Consider the following 26,981-nt stretch of genomic DNA (forward strand, 5'->3'; position numbering starts at 1 on the left):
GCCAAAAACCTTAAACAAAAATTAAGCGTCAATTGTGTTTTTCTTTGGGGGGGGTGTCTTGGGGACCTCGACGCGCAATCAATGTGTTTTTACATGAGTAGAATGTGTCCTTTCATTTAAATTGCATATCTGGGTTATTTGTGGAGCATAGGAAATCATTCATCCCCCCCCCAAAAAAAAATATAGTCCAGCCCACCACATTGTCTGAGGGACGGTGGACTGGCCCACGGCTGAAAAAGGTTGCTGAGCAAAAAAAATGACTTTGACAGTACTGATACTTATCATTTTAAATTCAGTAACAGTTATATTTGAGACCTTTTAATAATGAATAATTTACAGCAAAAAGGGGGTGGGGGACAGCTGTGGGGAATACTCTACATCTTTTGAATGTCTTAAAGTTTTGTTGGCCTAACTAATAAAGTTTTACTTTGCAACTCATTTTTTTCTGTTCCTTCTCTGTCACTGTAGTCTGGTGTTTAACAGACTAGTTACTAAATTAAAACGTCAAAGAAACTTTGCTTTCTTTTTCAAATAACACCTCTTATTCCTAACACCTAGTCACCCAGAAAGTCACCTAGAAAATCACGTATTTTACACTTGTGCTGACTCCTCACCTCTGGGGAAACTCTCACAAACAACCCAGCCCACAATTTGGGAAGCATTTTCCCCTGTTCTCCTATGTTAATAATATAAAGCCAGCCTCTTGGATGTGTGGACTACTTCTAGGTCTGTGAATTAAATGGAAAAACTACTTTAAAAAAAAAGTAAAATGCTTCAACTCCATTAGCTTTATAAAGATCAGACACAATTCAAAACATCAGGGGCCCTGTCTACCTCTCCTAACCCCTAAAACCCACCTGTTTTATAAAGAGAAGGGAAAACTTTTAAGGTTAAAAATGAAACTGGTCTGAACTTAAAAGACCATTTTTTTTACTCTCATTCTCCTTTCAGCTGTGTCACACTGTTTATTATCACTGTCATCAAAGGGGGTGTGTGTATAAGAACCTGAAAAACCAAACAGACCTGTCTGGAGAGTGTTCCATATATCACAGAACCACAGGTGGCCTTCCTTCCAGTGTACAACTCGCAGAGCCGGAAAGCCTCTTGGCTTTGGAGACCTGCTTTTGGATCTAACAATTCCTTGAGAAGAGAATAAGCACTCCCAGCAGCACGTAAGCTCTGTTTATTTATTTAGCTGAAGGGTCTTAAAGGAGGTTCCTGCGCAGTGTGGTGTTAGCAGTGCAAATCAACTGAGCAGTGCAAATCACCTGTCACCGGTGTTTTCTGCCCTAACTGCCACCCTTTCCAGGCTGGCAACATTAATCTGTTCAAGCTCTTAACCGAACTGCCATCTGATGCACTTTGCGCTCTTGTCATACAGCAAACACAACACAGGAGCACTTCTATCATGGCACCCGGTCTAATTTTTGTGTTGAAGATCATTCAAAGAACATTAAGACGGCAATTCTATGCATACTTTCTTGTGACTAGGAGCAGGTTCCATTGAAAACAGCAAGACTTCCTTTTAAGAAAAGATGGCAAGGGCAAGGCTATAAATATTCATTAAAGAACTTTCCGCTCTTGCCACTGGTCTCCAAGAATGAATTTTGTTTTACATGAGGGAACACAGCACTGGGTAATGTTGAAATCTTCATCGTTCTAATGAATGGTGCCAAGGCCTGGTGTATAAAAATAATTAATCCTGCAAATCAGATTACAAACAAATACATGCAAATGTGTGTTTTTATCTAGGATCGACACCATAAACCAATTTATCAATTTAGTGGGTGTGGAAGGCATTGCTGATATCTTCTGTAAATAAATGTTATCTTTTGTACTGCTGAGACCTCTGGTGGTGGTTGCCGGTAAGAAAGCTATCCTTAAGATACGTAGATTCAAGAGAAACACGCAAAGCTTAATCTAAAAACGGCAATGCTTGAATTTTCTAGGAGATGTATGTGGGTCTGAACAATAACAGTAATATAACTTTGAATATGTGTTTCCAACCACAACACACTTTGACCATTTGCCAGTGGAAGCAAAGAAAGAACCAGAGTCCTGATAATCTACCAGATGCTGAGGTGTCTGTAGTAAAAGATGATTCCAGAAGAAATTTTATTCACTAGTATAATGGTATATTATTTTGGTAATGATCCAGCCAATCTTTTTATCTTTTTCTTTTTTTGTTGGCATCCATCTGCCTCAAGAGGCAATGGAGTATGTCTCTGGGGGTGAAGTCAAACCATGGGAGAATCACAGTGCCTTCTGAGACTGGTAACTTGTAACTGCTGCTTCACACAATGTTTTTGCTGTGTTAGCAACACCAAAATGACCTCTCCCATTCACAGTCGTGGGCAGTGAGTTTGGGATGCTCAGACAATGATCCCATCTCAGCTTCACTGATATGATCCAAAGCAGAGCAATACATTTGGCACCAACTTGACTGCAAGAGTTTTTGGAAGGAGGTATACAATATGCCATCCAACCATCTTAGAAACTCCACTCCGGATTTATGTAGTGTTTACTCCTTAGCCTTTTCTTCTCCCAAAGATGCCCCACGTTTAAATCCCTCTGGATTCAATGGAAAAGATTTAAAGCACATGCTTAATTCACTTTTTGAAACCAATGAGGCATAACAGTGCTAAAAACTTTGGTTGGATATTGGCCAGCTTTTTCATAATAGAATATCTGGAATATATAGAATATCTGGAATATTAGAGATCATGTGATAAAGGAGACTTCATTAGTCTTGCAAAATTCTACTTTTTAGAAACTAAAATGGTTTCAGAAGCCTCATTTTGATTTTATTTCTGAGTGTTCCTTCAATTAACAGATATAATGTTGAAGTACATTGTTGGCAAAATTGTAAAATATATAAAATTTATTCTTCCTTCCTTTTTAGTCCTGTACATGCATACTTCAAACTGTCTAATTGTTTGTTGAGGTCCATGGAACTGTTTTTGAAGTGGTGCATTTAGATTCATATTGCATATCTGATCTAAAAAGTAATTGCCAGGAAACCATACGATTCCTGATTCTGCAATTATAACAATCCCCTTGTATTGTATCCCTTTTACCCCCAAAAACTATATTGTTGTCACAGACTTTTTCCAATAATTATTTTGTTAGAAATACAAATAAGGAGCTGGAAATAGAGCAGGGGGCCAAGAAACCATTTTTCTTAAGCTTATGATAGTCAAGTCAAGATTCCAGGCTAAACTGGTTGTGGCTCACAGTGGCAATCGTCACCTTGTTTGGCAGCCAGCTTTGGTGTATATCTTTTTTTTTTCCTGAAGTGGGGGAAGACAGGTGGGGGAATGCAATTTAAGGCTAGGAACTTCCATTCAGTCTTGTTAAAATGTCATGCTGCTTCAGTTATCTTTGCTGCCTATTCTTCTAGGTTTCAAGTGCAGATTACCAGTCTTGTCATTGTCATAGACATAGACCAAGAATTTGAGGAGACAGGACTATTTAATTTGGTTTGGGTCAAATTTGCTCTATTGAAGGCTATTTTATATATAACTGTTTATTTGTAACAATAGATATTACTATTACTAACAAAGTCCTCAGCACTTACAAAAACAAATGTAAACAGTAATTGTGTATCTGAGTTTATGCTCTCTTAACTCACTGCTTCCTTCATCCTCCAATATGAACTAACAACAGAGTGTCATTCAGCATTATGTGAGCCCAAATTTCTCAGAAGCGAGCTTAGTGGGTAAATGTCCTCATAATCTGAAAATTCCCCAGCCCACCCACCCCTTTTGCCACCCACAAATAGTATGGGAAATTTGGGGAGGCAGGTTTTGCTCAGCCCTAATTGAAACTTCATCTAGAAGGAAGTAAACAGTTTAAAAAATGAGTAGGCAAGTAATTTACTATTGATTTGGCAACTAGTGTTTACCACATAAGAACATCAAATGTAGGATAAAGAAGTTGTTGTTGGCACCCATCTGTCTTGAGAGACAATGGACTGTGCCTCTGGGGGTGAAGTGAAACCGCTGTGTTAGCAGCATCAAAGTGACCTTGCCTGGGCAGTGTATATGGAGGTCCTGGGCAGCCCAGACAACAAGACCATCCTCATGGCACCATCTTGGCTGCAGGAATTGCCGCAAGGAGGTGTACAAGGTGTCATCCTGCCATTTTAGGGACTCCATTCTGGATTTCTGTAGGGTTTACTCCTTAGCCTTTTCTCCTCCTGAAGATATCCTTCAGGGAAGTGGAGATTTAGGATCAAAGTTTTCCTTCTCCTAAAAGGACTACCTTCCCAGGTTGATGAGCCCCATTGGCCCCTCGGTTCCCTCTACAGCATGTGCAAAAACTGTCTTCTTGACCATTGGACCCACTATTGGTCTTGTCTGCTCAATCTGCTGGAGTCTGTCTTTGCATGCAGGGAAAGTTCCTAGCTCATGGAGCGTTTGAGACCCATCGGCTACCCTCACCTGGTTTAGCCGGCCAGGGTGTGGCTGCTGTCGCATGCTAACAGCTTCTAGGTGCCCCAGGTGAGAGCTGAGTGCAGGGTAGGGACCAAAAGTGGACAAACTACCCCAGAAGGACCACAATGTGCCCCCCCCCCCCAGAATAGAATAGCAATAGAAAGGTTTAATAGCAGTAATAGAAAGGTTTAAAGTCAAATGTTTAAGGTCACTTTGCCTTTCAGTTATAGTTCTAACATACAATATTATTAACTTTCATAAAGGTAGATAGAGCTTAGCATCAGTTGCTGAACTAATTATGAACTGCTATTTGCACCTTATAAAACACTAGCAGCCTCACACCTGGTTTTGCTTGGAAATGCTAATAATAATAAAAAGGCAAAATTTGAATCCACCAGTGAGGTTCAGCTAGTCATTTCTGGCAGATTTCTTTGAATGAAGGGTGTATTAGTGAATAATGAACCAACGTCAAATGCATATATCTATGGCAACAGGAATCCTGAAACCATTCAGATTCCCTAGAACAGCAGAAAGAGCAATTGCATTCATTAAATCTGAGAATAAGGGCTGATTCAAACATTTAACCTGGGTTGCCAAAATAAAAAGTGAATTTGCCACCTCATTTTCACATGAAAATCCACTTGTATACAACTTCCATTGCAGGGAAGGAAGTTAGCATTCAGAGAAAATGTAAATTTGCAATCCCTCTTTGATGTATTGCTTTTGTCAAACACCAGCTCTTATTTGATTAGCCACATTATAGGATGACTCAGAATTCTTCCAGTGCAATTTTCTCTTTCCTCAGAAATGATTGTAATCTGAGATGGAACAGTCAATGGGCTGGATTTGTGTCAAAAACCATAATAAAGTTTCCTTCGAAATCTCAGTGAACAGCTTTTCTTTCTCAGCGAAAGGTGTTAACTGATCTCCACGGGTTGTGGTGAGACAGGGCTATAACTCAAATAGTTGTTCATTTCTTCCCGTAGCTTGAATCATACTTGCTTAACTTCAGTATATTCCTTGACAAATAGTAAGCCCTGGGCATCTTGAGTGCTTTCGTCTTCTCTATGTAGCTAATTAAGATACAGGAAAATCTAGCAAGGGTGTCCTGCATATTAGTCCTGCCTCTATGCAAAAAAAGTCCCTTCCTTCCTTCAGCCTATTTCACATCCCTCTTATTGTGTAAGTGAAATCAGTTCAACCAAACAATTCAATATCCAGTTCTTTGCCAAGGGATTTTATAACAAAATACATATCCTTACATTTTGTACCACCCCCTTTTATCTGTTTTACCCTGACATTCACTATGCTTGACAGTCTAAGAGAGATGTCAGGGATCAAACCTACCAAAGAGCTGAAATTTTCTGAGTGTGAAGATGTGCCACATAATCCTAAATGTGGTGGTTATGAAGAGGTCGGGCCAAAGCTGTCACTTTTTAAGCAGTGATTAAAGATACATTGTTGTAACAAAAAGTTTGCTTATTTATTAACTTGCTCTCATTCTCAGTTGTCTTTATTTTTATTTATTAAATTTGTATGCCACCCTTCATCCCAAGATCCCAGGGCAGTTCACAACAGAAATCCTTGACTATGTAGAGTCGCAATATGAACCTGATTGGGTGGAATGTCCAAAGTTTCTCATCCAGGAACATCTTTGGTTATTCACTGAGTTGATGAGGTCCATTTCAGGACCCCGTGTGGAGCACCCTGCCAATAGAGATTCAGCCGGCCCCTTTGGTGCCAACTTTCAAACACCTGCTGAAAACTTTTCTATTCTGCAGGGCCTATGCAGGAAATTAAGATTACATTCTCCAGAATAGTCTACAGGTGTTTGGTCTTAATTTATTTTTGTTTTTGACTTGTCCTTAGCTTTTTATGGGACGCGGGTGGCGCTGTGGGTAAAACCTCAGCGCCTAGGACTTGCTGATCGTATGGTCAGCGGTTCGAATCCCCGCGATGGGGTGAGCTCCCGTCTTTCGGTCCCAGCTCCTGCCCACCTAGCAGTTTGAAAGCACCCCTAAGTGCAAGTAGATAAATAGGTACTGCTTTATAGCGGGAAGGTAAACAGCGTTTCCGTGTGCTGCGCTGGTGCTGGCTCGCCAGATGCAGCTTCGTCACGCTGGCCACGTGACCCGGAAGTGTCTTCGGACAGCGCTGGCTTCCGGCCTCTTAAGTGAGATGGGCGCACAACCCTAGAGTCTGGCAAGACTGGCCCGTACGGGCAGGGGTACCTTTACCTAGCTTTTAATAATAATAATAATAATAATAATAATAATAATAATAATAATAATAATTTATTTATACCCCACCCATCTGACTGGGTCTCCCCAGCCACTCTGGGCAGCTTCCAACCAAATATCAAAAACAATACAGCATTAGACATTAAAACTTCCCTTCCCTTCACTATGCTTTTTTATGATGGTATTGTTTGGTTTTATGTTTTTAAATTGCTTGTTGTAAACTGCTGCAATACATTTTTTGATAAAGCGGTATATAAATATTTTTATAGATAAATAATTTCTTTTGTTTGAATGAAATGGAGCAAAATGCTCTGGTTTCAAGGCAGCTGTAGTCAAAGGCAAGTTTTTATATATTATACTTGCTTTTGACTACAAGAAATTCTTCCTTATTTTTAAAGCTCAGAGAAGTGTATATATACTTCCATGCAAACAAAATGCAGCATATTGCTGGATCAGACCAAATGCCCATCTTTTCTGTTTCCAAGCACTGGCCAACCACATTGCTATGGAAAGCCTACCAACAATGGAATTTTGTTCCATAGCAACTGGTACATAGATGTGCACTGCTGCTGCTATTGGAGTTAAACTATCGCTGTCATGATTAGCAGTCATTGGTAGCCTTCTCCTCCATGAATGTATCTAATTTCCTTTTAAAAGCCATACAAGTTTTTACAAATTACAAATTCCATTATGCGGTGTTTGAAGAAGTATTTTTGTTTGTCTGCCCTGAATCTTCCACCATTCAGATTTATTGGATGACCCCAGAGCACTAAAGGGGAAGGGGAGTTTCTCAGGAGTCCATGAATTTTCACTGGCTGGTGTCCAAACAACTGACTTATCACTGCTCTGATTTCATTCATTGGCTAAAAACAAACAGACAAAAGCAGGCAGGCTGGCTCATTTCACAGAAATTGCTAGAGGGGCACCTGCACATTTTGCTTCACAACTTTCTTTCTAAGGGGGAAAGAGACTGACCTTTCTTTAAAAATGAAAGGTCAGAATCTGTACCTCCTGTCTGGGGCTGCCAATGAAGGCCTTCAATGGTGCTGCGGCACCTGCAGGTGCCAGGTTGGCAACCCCTGCATTAAAACATTGTTTATAGTTTAATGTGACATGTTATTGGAAGTCTACTAAGAATATATATCAGTTCAAGGCATGAGTGGTCAAGCTTACTTGGTAGAGGATAGGGTTAGGGAACTAGGCACTGGGGAACTATTGTTGTGGTGGCTGCATGTGTAGGAATTAACCAATGAGAATAATAATGTTATATTTCAGGATGATGCTGGACTCAGTAAGCCACAATACCTTCTTGCCAAACACAATGCTATGTGAATCCCTGATGTCTTGGTCAGAACTGTTTGGAGCACCTGAAGAAAACTACCCTCCATTTGATCACCTAACAGGTGGGTACATTAGTGCTTCGTTAACAAGCACTCAACACAGTAACTGCCAGCTACTACTTTTACTTAATAATTTGAATTGCACTGCAACCACAACAAAACATCCTCTACCCAAATAAATATGTCTTCCAGTGATGTAATATTCTGTGTCTGACCGTCTTTTCAGATACACTGCCCTTGTTCATTTATTGTGCAGAGACCTGGCTCAATGACAACTGTATCCATTTTTTTATTGCAAATAAATATTTGTTGCTTTCATTCTTTACCTTTTATAATTGTATACGTAAGACATTTCAGGATCAGACCTTGAAAATATGTTTATTTGCTTGACAGTCTGGTAGGTGAACAGGCAGCTTACCATGTAAATCATGCAATCAAAGAGCTGAAAGGGAGATGATGATTATCTTGTTCAAGCCCTATGCAAAGAAATACAAATCTACGCCTTAGAAATCCACAAGACAAGCCTGACTAACCTTTTCTTGGGAACCTAGTGACCTAGTGAGTAGCTGATTCCACCATCTCTTCAGGCATCTTAGAGCAGAACTAGAGGTTCTGCCTGACTAGATGCAGAACGACTGTCAGCTCATTTCTCTTTGTTTCCTTTCCCTTGTCAAATCTTACACAACACACTACTAGCTCAAATATTATTCTTGCACAGAGGAAAGAACAGATGTACAGTACTTACTGTGACCTGCCCCTGTCATTGCACTGCTCATGCCAGTTGATCAAATGTTCTGCTGCAACTTCTCAGATGGAGTTCAAGGATCTCAATTGCACAGGGAGCCTCCATGAGTAAAGGCTCCCCACTGTGGAAGTTACAACTGAATTTCAGAGTAGCACAACAGTTGGGGCAGAGGAGAAAGCACAGCCTCTTATCTGTCTCATGACTAAACGGAACTTAATATGTGCTGTGCATCTCCCAACTTATACGCACATCATTGGCTGGTGAGAAGAGGGAAGCACACAGCATTATAACACACACAGCAGTGTGTTGTACAATACGCTATAAAAAAAACATGAAAACAAAAGGGAATTGGATGAACAATGGCATCTCCATGCCGTAACATCCAGGTCCATTCTTATTCCAAAAACTGAGCTGTTCCCAGAAGTATTTCCCTATGTTTTCACTAACTGTACGTTTCTTACTTTTGTGCTAAGTTGCTCTGCTCTGTGCCCTAAAATTCAGGGTTGTTGTTGGGGGCTATAGAATTTTTGGGGGGGATCTGGATCAGGACCTTATGCTAGGGAGTAGTGGGGCTCAACTCTTTACCATGTGCTGTGGCCCTATAAAGCCCACATCAACAATTTGCATAGGGGGAAACTTTCTGTTCGCATACTCCTCTTCATTGGGTTCTTCTTTTGTACTGTTTCAAGCTTAACTTCATCATCTTCTGACTTTTAAGCCTCTTGGTGTCCTTCCTCGCTTGTGTCTATCTTCATGGTTTCTCCTTTATTTTCCTTCTTGTTCTCTTAACACATCCTTTTGTTTCATTAAAATGCCATTTCCTTATGCTCTCAGTGGCAGACCTTGGTTTCTAAAATTTTAGCAGCGCCCTGTGCGTCAACATTCGGTGAACCCCCTCCACTTCTCGCCTTCCATTATACAGCATAGTTGTGGTGTCCCCGAGGCTCTGCACCCAGTGCAACCAAACTGGTCGCGTTCCCCTAAATCTGCCTCTGGTACTCTTCTCATCTTTGTGTTCCCTCTGCTTTTTGCATGACTCCTTACATGCAGCTCTTGCCTCTTGGCTATTTCACATATAACTGCTTCTCAGAAAATTATTTTTTAAATCTCATTTCCCCCCTCATGGTTTTGATCCTTTTTTTAATTCCTTAATCTTCATGTTAGCTACTGAACAGATTTCCCTTTCAAAAATGTTTTTACCATTCTCATTTTAATTTCAATAAGGTTTCTTCTTCTGTAAACATGTTTTTCCTTTTTTTGTTTCTGTTTAAATTGTGAGCTCTGTGTACAGCATATGTATAGCGCCACATAAACTTTAGGCTCCTTTTTACAAGCATTAGGTTGTGATGCATCATTTGCAAGTATTAAATGATGATGTCAAGAAACTAAGATTGACAGCAGCCAATCCCTGCTGAGTTCGTCATGGTAAACAAATTGGCCAGGTCAGAATTAAAGACTATGCACAAGTCCAGGAGCTGAGGATGAGAATGTGCAAGTTTCTGTTCTTGTTTGCTTCAGCAGGGCCTTGTAGACAACTGGACTGCTTTTGCAAGAGAAAAAAGAGGGTGAAGTAAGTTCACTTCCTGTTTCTTCAGAAATCCTGATTGGCTGGAAGGAGCAGCCTGATGTTCTGTTCCCATGTGCAGCTAGACCAGCCAACGCCTTCACATAACTCTCTCACCTAGTTCCCTGTTGCTTGGGAAAGGCTGTACAGAGCCAAGCTGCAATGACTAATGAAAAAGCAATTTACAGTGGTACCTTGTTTTGAGTCCAGGATCCGTTTCGGAGCCCCGGATGCTCGATGAAATGGACGCTCGACAAAGCACGGCTCTGCGCACGCACATGAACGTTTTTGCGCTTCTGCGCATACGCGAGGCACAATTTAGCGCTTCTGTGCATGCAGCAAACCCGGAAGTAACATGTTCTGGTATTTCCAGGTTTGCCACGGATGTTCCACGAAATGGACGCTAAACAGGCCGGACTCACAATGAGGTACTACTGTACCAAATGCAGTAGAAGTGTTCCTTATGCAAAATTGACCTGATTAATTGTTTGGCTATATGTAGTCTTAGGTTCCTTCCAGATATCATTTTTACTGCACATTCATGATTTTTGAGCTCATGATGCTATCAGGGCAGTCACACAAAATCCCACTTTCAATACTATTTGTGCCTGCAAAACTTTTTGGCAACTATACTGCTTTATTTCCAGTCAGTGCATATTTTGTAACTTCCAGCTGCAATCCCATACCCGCCAAGTGTCCCGGAAAAAACAGGACATCCCATTTTTTTCTCATGAGATCATGGTGGCCATTTTGGATGCTGCTATCTTTTGCCACATTCACACCTTTTTTTTAAAAAAAGCACTTTTTCAGGGACACACACACCAACAGCAACAATGTAGTAGTACTGGGAAAGCATAGCAGAACAACTAATGTAGTAGAATAAATCCAGAAATCAGATGAATACCAGTCATCCATAAAAGAGGCTAGAGCTTGTCACTTATTGCAGATACGAATTTGTTTTGTTAGGACAATATTTGTCTATACCATTGTTCTGTTGCAGGAGGATCCAGACTCTTATACTGGAGTGTTATTTATATTATTTATGCTAGTAAAAGAAAGACAATCTATGACTTGTGCACTGTGTCCTGGAGTTCCTTTCTGAAAATACTTAATAGCACCATTTTAGCTGTAGGTATAAAATTACAGTGCATAAATTTATTAATTTCACCAATTGCATTCAAAACTTGATAGTGGCTCTGAATTCCCACCAGATAATTTTTAAAATCCAATTCAGTAATGCAACAAGGTTCTTCATAGAATCATAGAATCATAGAGTTGGAATAGACCAGTGTTTCCCAACCGGTGTTCCGCGGCACACTAGTGTGCCGCGATACGTTGCCTGGTGTGCCGCGGGAAAAATTGGCGGGGGGGGGGGAATAAAGGGGAAAAAAATTATTCCCCCACCGCCAGGCGTGGGGCTGGGGCGGGGGAAGCCCGAGCTTCCCCCTCCCCCAGAACGGGACCCAGAGCCATGCCGAAGCTGCGCGCAGCTTTGGCATCGCTCTGGGAGCTTGCGGGGCTGGGGGAGGAGGAAGCCCTCCGCCAGCCTCCAAACCATGTCGGGAGACAGCGGGATGGCGCGCTGCGCCTCTCCCGCTGTCCCCCGAGTTTGCAGGGCTGGCGATGGGGAGGAGCAGGCTTCTCCCCCCGCCAGCCTTCCAGCCAAGTCGGGGGGCAGCGGCAAGGGCGCGCTGCGCCTCTCCCGCTGTCCCCCGAGTTTGCGGGGCTGGCGACGGGGAGGAGCAGGCTTCTCCCCCTGCCAGCCTTCCAGCCAAGTCGGGGGGCAGCGGGAAGGGCGCGCTGGGTTTCTCCGCTGTCCCGGACGGCTTTCAAAAGCCTGCCTTCAAAAGCCGTCCGGGACAGCGTCCCGTCAAAAGCCGTCCGGGACAGCGGAGAAACGCGCTGCCTTTCTCCGCCCTCCCGGGAAGGCAGGCAGGGGGGAGCAAAGGCTTTCGCCCCTGCCCGCCTTCAGAAGAGGTCAAGATTTTCGCCTGGACCTCTTCTGAAGGTGGGCGGGGGGCGAAAGTCCTTGCTCCCCCCTGCCTGCCTTCAAAAGCCATCCGGGACAGCGGAGAAATGCGCTGCCTTTCTCTGCTCTCCCGGGAAGGCAGGCAGGGGGGAGCAAAGGCTTTCGCCCCCACCCGCCTTCAGAAGAGGTCCAGGCGAAAATCTTTGTCCCCCCTGCCTGCCTTCCCAGGGGCTTTTAAATTGCCCCGGACAGCGGAGAAGTCCTCCGCTGTCCCGGGCGATTTTAAAATGCCGCCCGCTAGCATTTTAAGATTGCCCCGGACAGCGGAGAAGTCCTCCGCTGTCCCGGGGTTTTTTAAAATGCTGGGGGTGGGAAGAAAAGCCCTTGTCCCCCCCCCCCCAGCCTTCAGAAGAGGTCGGGGGACAGACTGTCCCCGGATCTGGTCTGAAGGCGGTTTCCCTAGGAACGCATTAATTGATTTTCAATGCATTCCTATGGGAAACCGTGCATCGCAAGACGAAAAACTCGCAAGACGAAGAGACTTGCGGAACGAATTAATTTCGTCTTGCGAGGCACCACTGTATCCAGAGAGGCGGCCTTCAGGCGAGTTTTAATTTTAATTTTCCTTCTCCCACTTAATGCCCCACGCTCGCCCGAGCAGCTTGCAGTCCTCGGTAACCACGGCGACCCGAGGGAGGGGAGGGAACAGGGAAGTCGAGGGCGGCGGCGAGCCGCGATGACGTCAGTGGGCCGCGCCGCCTCGCCCTGGCACGGTGTGAGAGCCCCGGCTACTGGCGCGAGCTTCAGAATAAGTGGGATCCGCGTGCACGAGACCGAGATTGCGGGTAAGGAGCTCAGCCCTGGGCAGGAGGAAGCGGAGCCGCGTGTGCGGGCCACATCCCCACAGAGAGCGAGCCTCCCCTGGCCCACCACTCCGGGCAGGTCCACTCGCATGAGGGGGCGGCGATGACGACGGCCGGCAGCTTGCCTGCAATGCCATCCCTCGAGCAGGCGAGGAGCCCGGAGGCTACCAGATGCGAGTCCTCTTTCCCACCCTGCTCGGGAGTCCAGAGCACTTGGTCGCATTCAGGATCTAGCGTGGGGAAGCGGGGCTTGTGTCTGGGCTGGACACATTGGGCTGCCTGTGCCGCTCGACCTGCGGGGAGAAATCAGGGTGGGAGTCACGACCGTGAGGCAGGGCTGCCAAGTGTGGCAGAAGAGGACACGGCCGTCGCACCTGTCCTTAGGTAGGAGCTTCTTCCGTGTCGACCTGCTGCCCTAAAGTCTTGGCTTTTTTCTTGGCTTTTTGGCGGTTGGCATAGAAGGAAGGCAAGGGGGAGGGGGGAAAATTGAAACTTACACTTTCGTGCGTCCCTCCCAGCGTGACCTTTGACCATTTTGGTTGCCCTCCTCTGGGCACGTTCCAGTTTGTCAGTGTCCTTCTTGAACTGTGGTGCCCAGAACTGGACACAGTACTCCAGGTGAGGTCTGACCAAAGCAGAATACAGTGGCACTATTACTTCCCTTGATCTAGATGCTATACTCCTATTGATGCAGCCCAGAATTGCAAAGCTAGTTGAGGGGGCACCCGGATATGAACCAGGGAACTCTTGATAGAGACCCATTCTCCAATGGCAGAAATAGTAAATAAAACCTCAAGCAATAGCCCTCTCCTGCCATTGCTCTCATTCAGCATTTTACATTATGTTATCCTGGTATTCTACATTTTGTGTTGCATGCCCACGATTCCACACACACTCTTGAAGTTACTATTGCTATCCATTCTTGCCCAACTGCCCAAGTCGGTGATATAGATTCTTCCCTCGAAAGTGTTAACGTACAAAAGAATATGAAAATAAATGAGAAGACACTAGATTTAAAGTTGCCATATTTGGCAGACTGATTAAATACATAATCACCTCTACAGGGTGTTTTCTGACTTCAAAAAAATCATCTGAGCTTTTTAGAAGTGAAAGCAATCAAGAAGACTAAACTGGCAAGAATCATTCATGAAAGAAAGGAACATGCCTTAGCATTTTTATTACTAGCAAAGCTGATATTTATCTCCATCAAGTCAATCCATCAAGTTTTAGAAACAATCACCAAAGCATTTCAAGGTTAATACATTTCAGCATCAGAAAAGCAGTTGACTTGGTCTCTTCAAGCTGCAGAGAACAGACACTGTAGAGAATATAGAGAGAAATGTATTTTATATAGACAGAAAAGTCCATTTCATAGCAATGAAACAGGAATCATGATTCATAACACATTTATCATAAAAAAACAGATTTCCTGTTAAAATCAATTTCCTGCTAAAGCTAGGTCCAAGTGGATTAATAAATATTGATAAGCCTTGATCAGACAATCTAGTCTGATAGTTTGTCTCCAATACTGATTGGCTAGAGCTCTTTTCAGATGTTATAAAATGCCTGGATAAAGAATAATCAGTGAGTGAATAAGGGAGCTGGATTGTGAATTTCTGCATAAACTCTGTGCCTAAATTGTCATTTTTGTCTCAGTTTTGCCCTGTTCCATCCCACTGTCTTCCCATTTCTATGCCCCATAATACATTGTGCAACACTGCTCATGTAGTTATTGCCAGTCGCCCCAAATGTTACCAGCTTAGGAACAGAAATTCTCCTGCTGCACAAGTGTAGGGTTGCCATATTTCAAGAAGTAAAGATCCAGACACAGTTGCTCAGCTTTTGGGGGCGATTGTTCAAAAAGTTGTTGAGCACTTCCAATGGGGAGCAGACAAAGTCCTGGATATTTACATTTACCCGGGCGCCAATTTAGCCGCCACCAACAGGACATTACAAGAATTTCCCAGTTTATAAGGCAACCCTATACAAGTGTGATATACCGTTATCTGTTTATAATAATAGGACATTGCCACAGATTGTGATCCTTGCACAAAGATATTGGAACTAACCCTAACCAATATTTGTTAACAGTGTTTCCATTTAAACTTTTGATGTCTAAAATAAATCATCCACAGTTTAAATGCACTGCTTTTTTCCCTTCATTGCACTGTGGCAGGTTCTGATTCTTCCTGGACATCTGTTTATCCCGAATACTGGACGAGAAACAACGTATGCGAGTGGCTACAATTTTGTTGTGATCAATACAAACTGGATGCCAACTGTATTTCATTTTCCCACTTTAACATCAATGGCCAACAACTGTGCGGCATGACCCAAGAGGAGTTTCTAAATGCTGCAGGCATTTGTGGTGAATACCTGTATTTCATCCTACAAAACATCAAGGCTCATGGTCAGTGTGCCAAAGATTTAATCGGAGTATGATTGTTTCATTCTGACTGTGACTGATAATATTTGCACAAGGCATTGAACTGACATCCACAGAGATTTATACGTTGCCCTGAACCACACTTTGGTCTGGGCATGTATGTAAATGCACTCAGTGTGGGGGAAACAAGAATAAAACAAGGTGGAAAGTGAATTTTACACAAGAATAAATCTTTTTTACAAAATCATATCTTGTGCTGTAGGCAGGTAGACAAGATTGGGACAGGGGAACAAGGACATGGAAATTAAAAAGGGAATATACAAGGGAAACTAGGTTTTTGATGAAGTGTAATGGAGGATTCTGAAATGCTACAACAGTAGCACAGTATTGTAGTTTTAAGAGTCTGTTTTGGACCAGGGATTGGGGTTTTTTAATGCAGGGTATGTACCAAAAGTCTCAATACAGACATTTATTATTAAAAACTTTTATGGTTTTCTCTATAGGTGTCTCCTTCTTTCATGACAATGAAGATACAAAGTCGTCTGAAAAAGATTGTAAGTAAACTTTTTTAAAGTGTGTGTTTTTCTAGATAAGAGTGAAAGCTCATAGCTAAAAGCCGTAACTGCAGCTTCAATATACAGCAGTCCACAGGGACCAGAACTCGCAGGGTGACCACTGGAGAGACAAACCTGGTCCCATGAAATTTAACATCTGGTGTTGGAAAGCTCAGTGCTCTTCCCAATGTTCTTTAGAATCTATGTGAATGAAACCACTGGGAATTTTGAAGTTGGGTGTGACCACTGTACTTATGACACCCAGCTCTATGTCTCATGAGCTGTGATCAAATGGATTTGGACACATAGACTGAAACTGAATCCAGGAAAGTTGGAGGTGATACTGTCCTGGAGGGTGAGATATGGCAACAATTGAAGAGCTTAGTTATTAATAATATTTATTAAATTTCTATACCACTCTTCATCCGTGGATCACAGATGCTTTACAATAAAAAACCCACAAAAATACATAACAAATGAAAACAATAATCCCACACACACATTGTTTAAAATACCATAGATTGATAAGCAAGTTTTGTGGTACATAAAACAACACTCTGGAAATTAAATCTGTTGTGCAGGAAATAGGTAAAAAGTAAAGGACCACTGGACGGTTAAGTCCAGTCAAAGGTGACTATGGGGTTGTGACACTCATCTCGCTTTCAGGCCGAGGGAGCTAGCATTTGTCCACATACAGCTTTCCAGATCATGTGGCCAGCATGACTAAACCGCTTCTGGCACAACCATTTCAGGCTGGCGGAAGTGGCCAAGGAGTGGGCCAGGGAATACCGTGATGGAAGCCAGAGCGCATGGAAACATCATTTACCTTCCTGCCACAGCAATACCTATTTATTTGCTTGCACTGGTGTGCTTTCAAACTGCTAGGTTGGCAGGAGCTGGGACAGAGCAATGGGAACTCACTCCATCATGGGGATTCGAACCTCCAACCTTCTGATAGGATAGGAACTTTGCCTATAATGACTGAAATTTCCAAGGTTGGCTACTGTAATGTGTTTTATACGGGGCTTTCTTAAGAATAAAAAAGTATCAGTTGGTGCAATATTGCTGCAGTCTGTTTCCTGTTAAAAGTCCAGAGCAGGGAACATGTGCAGCCTTTGCTGTTTGTTTATGCCTATGAAAGTTTACACAGTCTGGGATCTGTGGTCTCAGAGACCATAGGCCAAACTTAGATATGACATTAAAACACGTCTTTGTATTAACATACACTTTAAATACAAATACTAGCTACTGGCAGGTGCACAAGGTCATTTTTGGATCAGAATAGGCAGGGAAAGGGAATTTATCCCTTTCTTCCCCTTCTGTAGTGCTGATGAAAATTGCTCCTACTGTTGAAGAAAGAAGATCCAATGTATTTTTTATCAGAAATGCAGCAAGGGAGGAAAGGGTTTAAAAAACCTCTACTACAATGCTGCTAATCTCCCTATTTGTATGGCTGGTGTTTGCTTTCTTCTTCTTCCTCTTCTTCTTCTTCTTCTTCTTCTTCTTCCCACATAAAATGCAACAACAAAAAAGTGCATTTATCACAATGGCTAGTTTGGTCCTTGCTCTTCCTGCCATCTTTGTTCATCAAATAAGCCCTGCATTAGTTTGCATATATTTGTGCTCTGTGAAATCTGACCCTGGAAGCAGAGCCCTTGCAGCATGGTCCTGAGGCTATGGAACAATTCCTTCTGGAACTGAGCAATGCTTGATACCCCTTTTGATCAGGCTTTTGGGGATTTCTGCCTAGACCAATTTTTTGATTGCCTGAAGCATTTCTAGTTATTTTGTTCCGTTTTTATTGATTCCTCTTTTTCTTTGCTCTTTTTCTTTGTTGCAAGCCACTTTGGACAGACTTTGGAAATGCTATTAAATAAATAAATGGGACATGACCAAAGACCTGTGTAAATATAAGATCATATTTTGTGGTTCTCGGTTGTGCAAGTCTCTTAGAAACCAGACCCATAGGTTTACACTGTGCTTTTCCATGCATTTGCAAAAAAACAAAAAAAAACAAAAAACCAGCACTTGCAAAAAAAGGAAAATCTGCATCAACACTAACATCAGTCTAAAGATCAGCACAGAGGTACCAATGTCCAATAATGAACTTTGACACTGCCTACAATACTCCATAACTATGGCCTTCAGATTATACTGTAGGTAGAAGCACTATTTACATAGAGATACAATCAGGACACACTGTGTTTTCAAATAACCATGTTTTCAGATAATTGAAATCTGGCCACTGGTATCTTATGTACTTCTCTCTCTTTTTTGGCTGCCAGCTTAGCTAACTGTCCAGCTTCTGGTTAATAATTCATTTTGCTTTATCTTTATGTTAAAGTTGGATTTTTAATTTTAAGATAAATCACAGACCCATGTTGGTTTAGTATTGCATGGAATGTTATTGGGTGAACACTTTGACCTCTTTAAGTCACATTGTCACCCGACCCTGAAATTCATCCATATTTATTTATGTCCATGCTTTTTAAAAAAATGTTTTCCAGATATTGATAAGGCATGTTTGAGGACAGGTGGCATCAAGAGCCAAGAGTTTCAAAGTCACAGCAGAACAAGTAGGTATACCTCCGCCATCTATAGCCTTTGAAACGTCATAGAAAACGTCACTGTTTGCAGTACATCTCCAAATACGCTTGTAGCCTGTATGAACAGTGCTTGTTTTTGTTTAAATGTTTATTCCAGTTCTCATATATAAGCAATAGTTACCTACTGCAATGCTCACAGCATCACACAGCCACCAGGTGACACTCCTAGTATCCAAGAGACAAACACCTTTTCAGATTCCTACTGGAGAATAAACTCAAAAAGCAGGTGTTGTAGGCCTTGAAGGTCCAAAGATGAAGAAGCAGCCGTGTCTAACTAGGCTTTTCCTGTTTTTTACTAGCAGTTTCGAGACACAACAGCTACAAAATCACTGCAGCCCAATTGTGGGGAAAGCTCCATACGTTTACTTATTCCTGTCACAAGGCAATTCTCTCATACCCTTTAAAAAAATGGCAACTCTACATTTAGTCAGGAGGAGAAAAGAAGCAGAGGAAGGGGTGGAGCAGCTGAGAAGGCATAAAGCCTGAGAATAAAGAAATGAGAGAGTCAGAGGATGGTTTGGAAGAATGCTGAACAAACAAGAATGAATAAAGACAGGATATGAATAGCATCCAAAGGAACTGTGGAAGAATTGGTTTGGAAGCTATCAGCTGTGGCGTGTGTGGCAGGGTGGAGCTGTGGAGCCACTCTCCTGGCGCTGGCATTGCTGCTGCTGTTTACCTGGATGGGGTGAAGCAGGGCAGCAGCAAGGGTGGGGCCATCAGTGCACCTGGATGGCCCTGTCCCATCCTGGCAAGCAGCAGAGGCAGCAGTATCAGCAAAGCAGCTCCACAGCTCCACCCAACCACACCAGTTGCTACTAGTCAGTAGGAGTGGAGGCATTTGGTCATATGCATAAAATATATGAATAGCTCTAAAGTGGAAATGGTGATTATATCAGTTTTCTGTGTGCATGAATAGCATGCAAAGAAGGCTGTGCTGACTAGGGCAAAGTCGCTCAGTAAGTTTCACAGTTGAGGGAGACTTGAGCTTAGTTCTCACAGGTTTGCCACAGGCATAGATCCCTTTACTGCTTTTTTAAAAAAAGATATTTTTATTTGAAATTGTTGAATGAGCTGTAGTTATGCATATACGTTATGAGATTTTTTTAAAAAAAACAGCTCTTATTATTTATCTGATTTTGCAATTTAGTCTCAAATATAGCAGAGCAAAACCTGAGTTTATTATGCACGCATACAGACTCTTCTTATTAAAATCTGAAGTGGGGTCACCGCATTTCAAGTTTGGATTTGGGAAACAGAAGAGATTCAGCAGAAATTATCAGCATTGGCTTCCTGCAGCTGTAAACCTCCTTGAACTCAAGAGATGATGACTCAAGCACACTCATAGTTCATTCATTTCCTTAAATTGTTTGTTCTCCAGCTTCATGGGGATGGGGAGTTCAACAGTTAATTTCAATAGAAGTGTCAACACTCAAGCACAGCTGGGGATCAACCCATAAGCAATGAGAATGCCATAATAATCATATTGTACATTGTATATACTGTATGTATGTACCGCATTTATGCAAATCTAATGTGCCATCAAATCTAATGCACACCTCAATTTTCAAAACCTTGAAAACAAAAAAGGATTTGCTGGCACCATCAAATCTAATGCACACCCTAATTTTTGTGAGGTCATTTGGCCAAAATGGTGCACATTCCATTCAAGTAAATATGGTATGTATAGTGATAGATAAATGAGATGAATCAATATTAATACCAACAGCTGTGTTGCAAAAATGAGGGTACTGAGAAACGAAAATATTTAGGGGGAAATATCTAAGGGGGTCTTTGTCCATGGAGTTTTCTTGGCAAGGATACTGGAGTGGCCTGCTCCAGGTGGATCATATTTGGTCAAAACTCTCCACTATGACCTGTCCGTCTAGGGTGGCCCTGCACGGCATAACTCATAGCTCCTCTGAGTTATTCAAGCCCCTTTGCCACAACAAGGCAGTGATCCATGAAGGATCATGGGCTCCATGAACATTGCAGATGGTGACAGCAGTCACAAAATTAAAAGACACCTGCTTCTTGGGAGAAAAGCAATGACAAACCTAGACAGCAACTTAAAAAGCAGAGACATCACCTTGCCGACAAAGGTCCATACAGTTAAAGCTATGGTTTTCCCAGTAGTGATGTATGGAAGTGAGAGCTGGACCATAAAGAAGGCTGGTCGCCAAAGAATTGATGCTTTTGAATTATGGTGCTGGAGGAGACTCAAACCTATCCATTCTTAAAGAAATCAGCCCTGAGTGCTCACTGGAAGGACAGATTGTGAAGTTGAGGCTCCAATACTTTGGCCACCTCATGAGAAGAGAAGACTCCCTGGAAAAGACCCTGATGTTGGGAAAGATTGAGGGCACAAGGAGAAGGGGACGACAGAGGATGAGATGGTTGGACAGTGTTCTCGAAGCTACCAGCATGAGTTTGACCAAACTGCGGGAGGCAGTGGAAGACAGGAGTGCCTGGCATGGTCTGGTCCATGAGGTCACGAAGAGTTGGACATGACCGAACGACTAAGCAACAACATCTAAGGGTGTAAAAATATTCAGAAATAGACCAGTGATGACTGAGAATGCCCAGAGGCCATGGAATTCTGAATGTCCATATGGGGGGGGGGGGGGCGTTGCAGGAGAAAATATTACAAAAACCAAGAGGAAACAAAGTGAATGTATTATCCTGAAAGTATGATTGGGGGCTGGAACACTAAACAGAAGCACTCCACATTTGTTACAGGTCCCAGTTGTCACTGCTGATATTTGAGAACCAATTGTGGCTTCTACACAGTAGTGAGGAAACAGCATTTTGCATGTGCTCAGTGGCATTATTACCATTTAGTCTTCAGAAGTCCCTAGGGCGACACCTAAAGGGGTCTAGTAAAATGCTGTTTAGCACTATCTCCAGCCAAGCATGGTTATTTTTGTAATGGCCCATGTCAGCTTGCTCTACAGATTTGCAGTGTAGTGTGCCACTCCCCTTCCCTGCATCATAATCCTCCTAACCAAATGGAATTCTCAAAACCCTGACAGCCTTGCTTCTGAAATGAATTTTTACTAGTAAAAGCTATGTGCTGCTTTTAATTCTTGAAGGTCTACAGAGCTCTCACTTATGGGAATTTGTAAGAGACCTCCTCCTGTCTCCTGAGGAGAACAGTGGTATTCTGGAATGGGAAGACAGAGACCAAGGCATCTTTCGAGTTGTTAAATCAGATGCTCTAGCAAAGATGTGGGGGCAAAGAAAGAAAAACGATAGAATGACCTATGAAAAACTAAGCAGAGCACTCAGGTAAGCTATTGATTTAATCGGCATTATATAAGACAGCTGATTTCACAGTTTAACTTGTTCCAAAGATTTTTTAATTTTTTTTATGCTGTATAATGCAAAGGTCATGAGACACAGCTATGGCTCTTTTGATTAAAGATAGGATCATCTTGCCAAATCTGTGAGTAGAATAAATGAGGATAATGAGACATTAGTCAACAGATCATTTGCCAACCTTACCCAGTGAATATGCCGCTTAATACTATTACCTTACCATTTCCCTTGGCAACAATCCTAGAATTTGACTCTGAACTGTTTTCTTAGGAAAACAAATGTAATGCCCAGTGTTTCAAAAGGAGGGAGTTGAACTTCAAGGTGTCTGGGAAAGTGTTGAACTCTGAGCAGTTTAACTGTGCTGTATGTGTGCAAGTTCCCCTTTGCCATAAGACTAGAGTGGTCTCTCAAAAAGAATGTCTTATTGACTAGCATAGTAAAACATTTAACATAGTACTGTATCTTAAAGCTGTTTCTAAGTCCAACTTCAATTTTGTTGTTGCAGATACTATTATAAAACTGGTATTTTGGAACGAGTGGACAGAAGGTTAGTGTACAAGTTTGGAAAGAATGCACATGGATGGCAAGAGAGCAAGCTATGAAATACCCTTTTGCTTCAGACTCACTGTCAAATATGCAACATGAAGTCACCAAGGGAAGCTCTTTGCAGGACCTCTCTAGATTCATAACTGGATAAAATAGCAACAATAGACTTTGAGGATTGTATTGGGGAATTCACTGTTCTCCATATTTTTTGGACTAGCATCATCAAATGCTTGACACTTATCAAAATAACACCCAAAAACTGCTCCGTAGACGTATACCATACTCTGGGGCTATATATGCAGCATTGTTCCCAATGCCAAGAGCAGCAGTTTGCCAGTCAGGGCTCCCCAGACCATCTTCTAAACTGTGCAGGAATTTGTAACTCACACTTTATGCGGTGAGATCAACGAGGCAGCAAGAAAGTAGAAAGCTTGCGGCAAATGAAGTTACACCAGAAAATGTGAAGAAGGGACACCATATTTCCAACCTATCCAAGTCAATAAGAAAGTACGATGAACTTAGCTATATATCAGATTCCCTCGCTGAATCCACAGTTCTGTCACTTTAAAAAAGCCAAACCCATAGATTTCAAAAGAACACATGCTTGAAAACTAATTTCAAAATTAACCCATATATTTATCAATTTTTATCAACTCCCCCCCCCTCCCCCATTTCTGGTGCTTCCATCACTGTATGCACTTTAGTGCAAATAGTTATCACTTGTTTATACTCTGTTAGTGGGCTGGTTGGCTATAGTAAGTCAAATACTATCTGACTGCATATTGTCCTACATTCGTTTTTATGGAGTGGAGTATATTGAGCATGGGGACGGCAGAATATAAATATTTTAAATAAATTAAATTAAAAAATAAAATGAGGGTCTATTTTACATACAGACAGACAGACACACATTTTGGAATTTGTGAAAGCAAATACTGTGGTTCTGGTCAAAGAATAATGAAAAATAAGTTTGTGGGAACACTGCTGTAATCTAGTAGAATAGTGCTGAATCATGTTGTTGTTTAGTCGTTTAGTCGTGTCCGACTCTTCGTGACCCCATAGACCAGAGCATGCCAGGCACTCCTGTCTTCCACTGCCTCCCGCAGTTTGGTCAAATGCTGAATCATAATCCCTATTAAACTCAGAGGACATACGTGCATCAGTTTATACATTTTTCTGCCACTCATATTCTTATCTAACTAGCATGTCTTTTCCACTCCTGCCTTCAGCGAGGCTCAGAAACGTAAGGCATTTCTATATCAGGCACTTAAAACTGTGATATCCCCCCTCTCCACTTCCTAAAGAGCCTAGAAGGTTTGGTTTTTGGGGGTACTGAAGTTTCATGATTTGTATTCCTAAATCCCTCCACAACATTTCATGATCAGTCAGTTTGTACAATTAAACAGATTTGAAACATTTTAAAATATTGCATAGCCATGCACTTAAGACTATGCAGGTACAAGAATTCAGGCTACATAAATCCTTCTAAACTTATACAGTCATCCCTCGGGTTAAATATGCTTCAGGTTGAGCGTTTTCAGGTTACGCTCCGCGGCGACATGGAAGTAACAGAACATGTTACTTCCGGGTTTCGCTGCTCACACATGCGCAGGCGCTCAAAATAACGTCTCGCGCATGCACAGAAGTGGCGAACGTGACCTGTGCACGCACAGACACGGGTTGTGTTCACTTCTGGATGCGAACAGGGCTCCGGAACGGATCCCATTCACATCCAAAGGTACCACTGTATAACGGATTATGAATAGAGTGGTTATTTTTAAAGCAGTGTATTTGTACTATAACCTAATAGCAATTATGCCTTTTTGGTTCAGGATTCTACCTCAGGTGGTGCTTGACCAGTTTAACTGTGGGTTTTTGTTCATCTTTAAAGCAGCAGGGCTTCTGCAAACTAACATAGGCCTCTCCTACCCTGTCAGTTTTAGAATTCGCTTTAATTCTTTTATCCTTTAATGATGGGCACATCCTAAGCACACTATGTGGAACTGAGTTACTCACAAGGAGCCAGCAGAGATAATAAATCCCTTTTGGCAAGTGGATATTTTATCAGTACTCAAACCCACCCAGGCCTGGGACATGAGAGCCATCCTGCTATGGCCAGAGAAAGGAACTGTGGGGATTTCATCCAGATCAATGTGGAAGACTTGTAAGAACAATAGATCAAAGCTGGTTAAAGTGTACTCCCTGATCCTTAACAGATTTTAAGTCAAGTTTGTTCACTGATTTGAGCAATTTAGGGATTTTTCTGCAGGTGCTGGTTTCCAATTGAATGTTGACCTAGTATCTTTTCTTTTGGCTCACTTCATCCCTGCCTTACCATTTGATTGTAGCTAGGACAAAATGGCATCCTTTCAAGGAAGCATTTAGTTTGGTGATGTCTGCCCTCTGTGTTACTTCTCCCAACCTGTTGTCCTTTTCATGTCATAGGATGAGAAATCTGGCATGCCTCATTTATGTACTGTAATTTTGCCCAATGTACCAAACCTTCCACCCCATCACCTTTTTAGTTATCTAAACTAAACACTGAGCATATTTTCAATGAGGTCACAGTGGTACACACCTGACAGCTGCACTTTATATGGGGGGAAATGCCCAGTTTATTGCACAACACACAGCACCAAGACTGAGCCACAACATATATTACGTGCATCTGTTTCTCAAGAATTTTTACGCTTCTCCCTGAAAGCCTTGCTTTTAAAGTTACTGAACTAGATTCAATTTTGATTTCAAGAGTGGAATTTTTGTGGCACTGGGTAAGGGGACACAGAGAATACGTCACATTTATGAGTTTCTTTTTTAAAAGAAAGATCAACAGAGAAGGCTTATCAATAATATAGTTTACCACATCTGTGAGGTGCCAGTTCACAGGCCTCGCACTGCTTTTTCTATGAGCATGTGCCCTTCTAGTCACTGCCAAATTACAAGTGAATTCTGCATTATATAATAATGGGCTAAATCCTGTGCCAAAAAAGCTGCGTCTTAATTCATGTGAGTTTTCCCCACACCTTGTTAGTGGGTGCTTGTGACTCTGCTTTGTAAGGCTTCATTTTATTTATTAATATGACAGTTCCCAGCAAAGGACAATTGTGAGGCTGTATTGCCATTCACAGGATCTGGTTTTGACATGTTATTGCAAACATTTAAAAGAAAACGTGTTGTGCCTGAGATCTAAATGAAGCATACAGTGATTTCTGCACACCATCAGACAAAAGGCCCGGAGCTGTATATATAGGACTTTCAGCTATGTTTGCCATAGTTATTTGCAGGTCAAAACCCTATTCATCTAGCAGGGCATCTGTCTTATAAAATAATAATAATAACCAGCGCATAATTAAACCTTCCTTTATCCCCACATTACAAGTGAGGCTTTTGAAAATAGTTTGCCCCACAGCATACTGGGGTTGTGTGAGGAGCTGCAATTCAAAGAAAAATTGCATCTAAAGAAGCTCCTGCATTCAGGTCCCCAAATACCATATTTTTGCACTATAACACTCACTTTTTTCCTCCTAAAAAGTAAGGGGAAATGTCTGTGCGTGTTATGGAGGGAATGCCTACGGGTGGCATGCCTACGGATTTTCCTCCTCTAAAAACTACGTGTGTGTTATGGTCGAGTGTGTGTTATAGAGCGAAAAATATGGTATTTTCTTACTTGCGAGCAGTGATGGTGTGCCATGTTCAGGCCTGCTGGTGTTTTAAAAAGCATTCAACCATCTTGGAGTTGGCTAAAATTGCACTAGAATTTTTTCAGGTAGCAGAGAATACTTTCTTGGTGAGCAACACCTTGCTACATGAGGCAAAGGCAGATTAAGGGGGCAGAACCCAGTGTGGAATTCTACATTCCTGTCAAAGCAGCCGTAGAAGTCCATATAAATTTATGGTGTAGAATGAAGCATGGTTGTGAAGTGTGTGTGTAAGAATATTAAATCCTGTACAATAATTTCGGATTTGTGTATTTTCCAAACCACTGTAGTTTGTAAAGTGTGCATAAAAAATGTAATTGTAACCTGCGTCATTTATGTTGGATGTTATTTTACAATTCATTGTATTTATTTTTATTTATTGAATTTATATACCATCCTATACCTGGAGGTCTGACAGCGGTTCACAGAACAAAATTCATGTCAACCTTTTTCCTGAGCCCACCCCAGATTTGGAAAGCCTGTGTCACGCCCAGTGATGTCACCTCCGATTACCTCAGCATTAACTCCATGTACCCTCCAACCTTAAAATACCGCTCCACTATCCTTCCTTTTCTCTAAATGTACTTCTGGGTGGAGCAGCAGTGGCCAAGTGGGTATTGCATTTCTCCTTTGGACTTTCTGTTCTCCCTCTAGTGTCTGAATGCTGCAACAACAGCATCACCAGACTGTGCTGCTGACATTAGGAAACATAGTTC

General features: G+C 42.1%; 1 protein-coding gene across 1 annotated transcript; it reads left to right on the forward strand.

Moving 5' to 3' along the window:
- Positions 1 to 1,047: 1,047 nt before the first annotated feature.
- Positions 1,048 to 26,248, forward strand: ELF5 (E74 like ETS transcription factor 5). Its single transcript, XM_028707285.2, has 7 exons — positions 1,048 to 1,172; positions 7,952 to 8,079; positions 15,334 to 15,567; positions 16,047 to 16,097; positions 18,605 to 18,673; positions 21,796 to 21,991; positions 22,527 to 26,248. The coding sequence occupies exons 2-7, from the start codon at positions 7,953 to 7,955 to the stop codon at positions 22,621 to 22,623; spliced, it is 774 nt and encodes a 257-aa protein (XP_028563118.2). The 5' UTR covers positions 1,048 to 1,172; position 7,952; the 3' UTR covers positions 22,624 to 26,248.
- The last annotated feature ends 733 nt before the right edge of the window (positions 26,249 to 26,981 follow it).

Source organism: Podarcis muralis, chromosome 1, assembly GCF_964188315.1.
Source record: "Podarcis muralis chromosome 1, rPodMur119.hap1.1, whole genome shotgun sequence".
NCBI lineage: Eukaryota > Metazoa > Chordata > Lepidosauria > Squamata > Lacertidae > Podarcis > Podarcis muralis.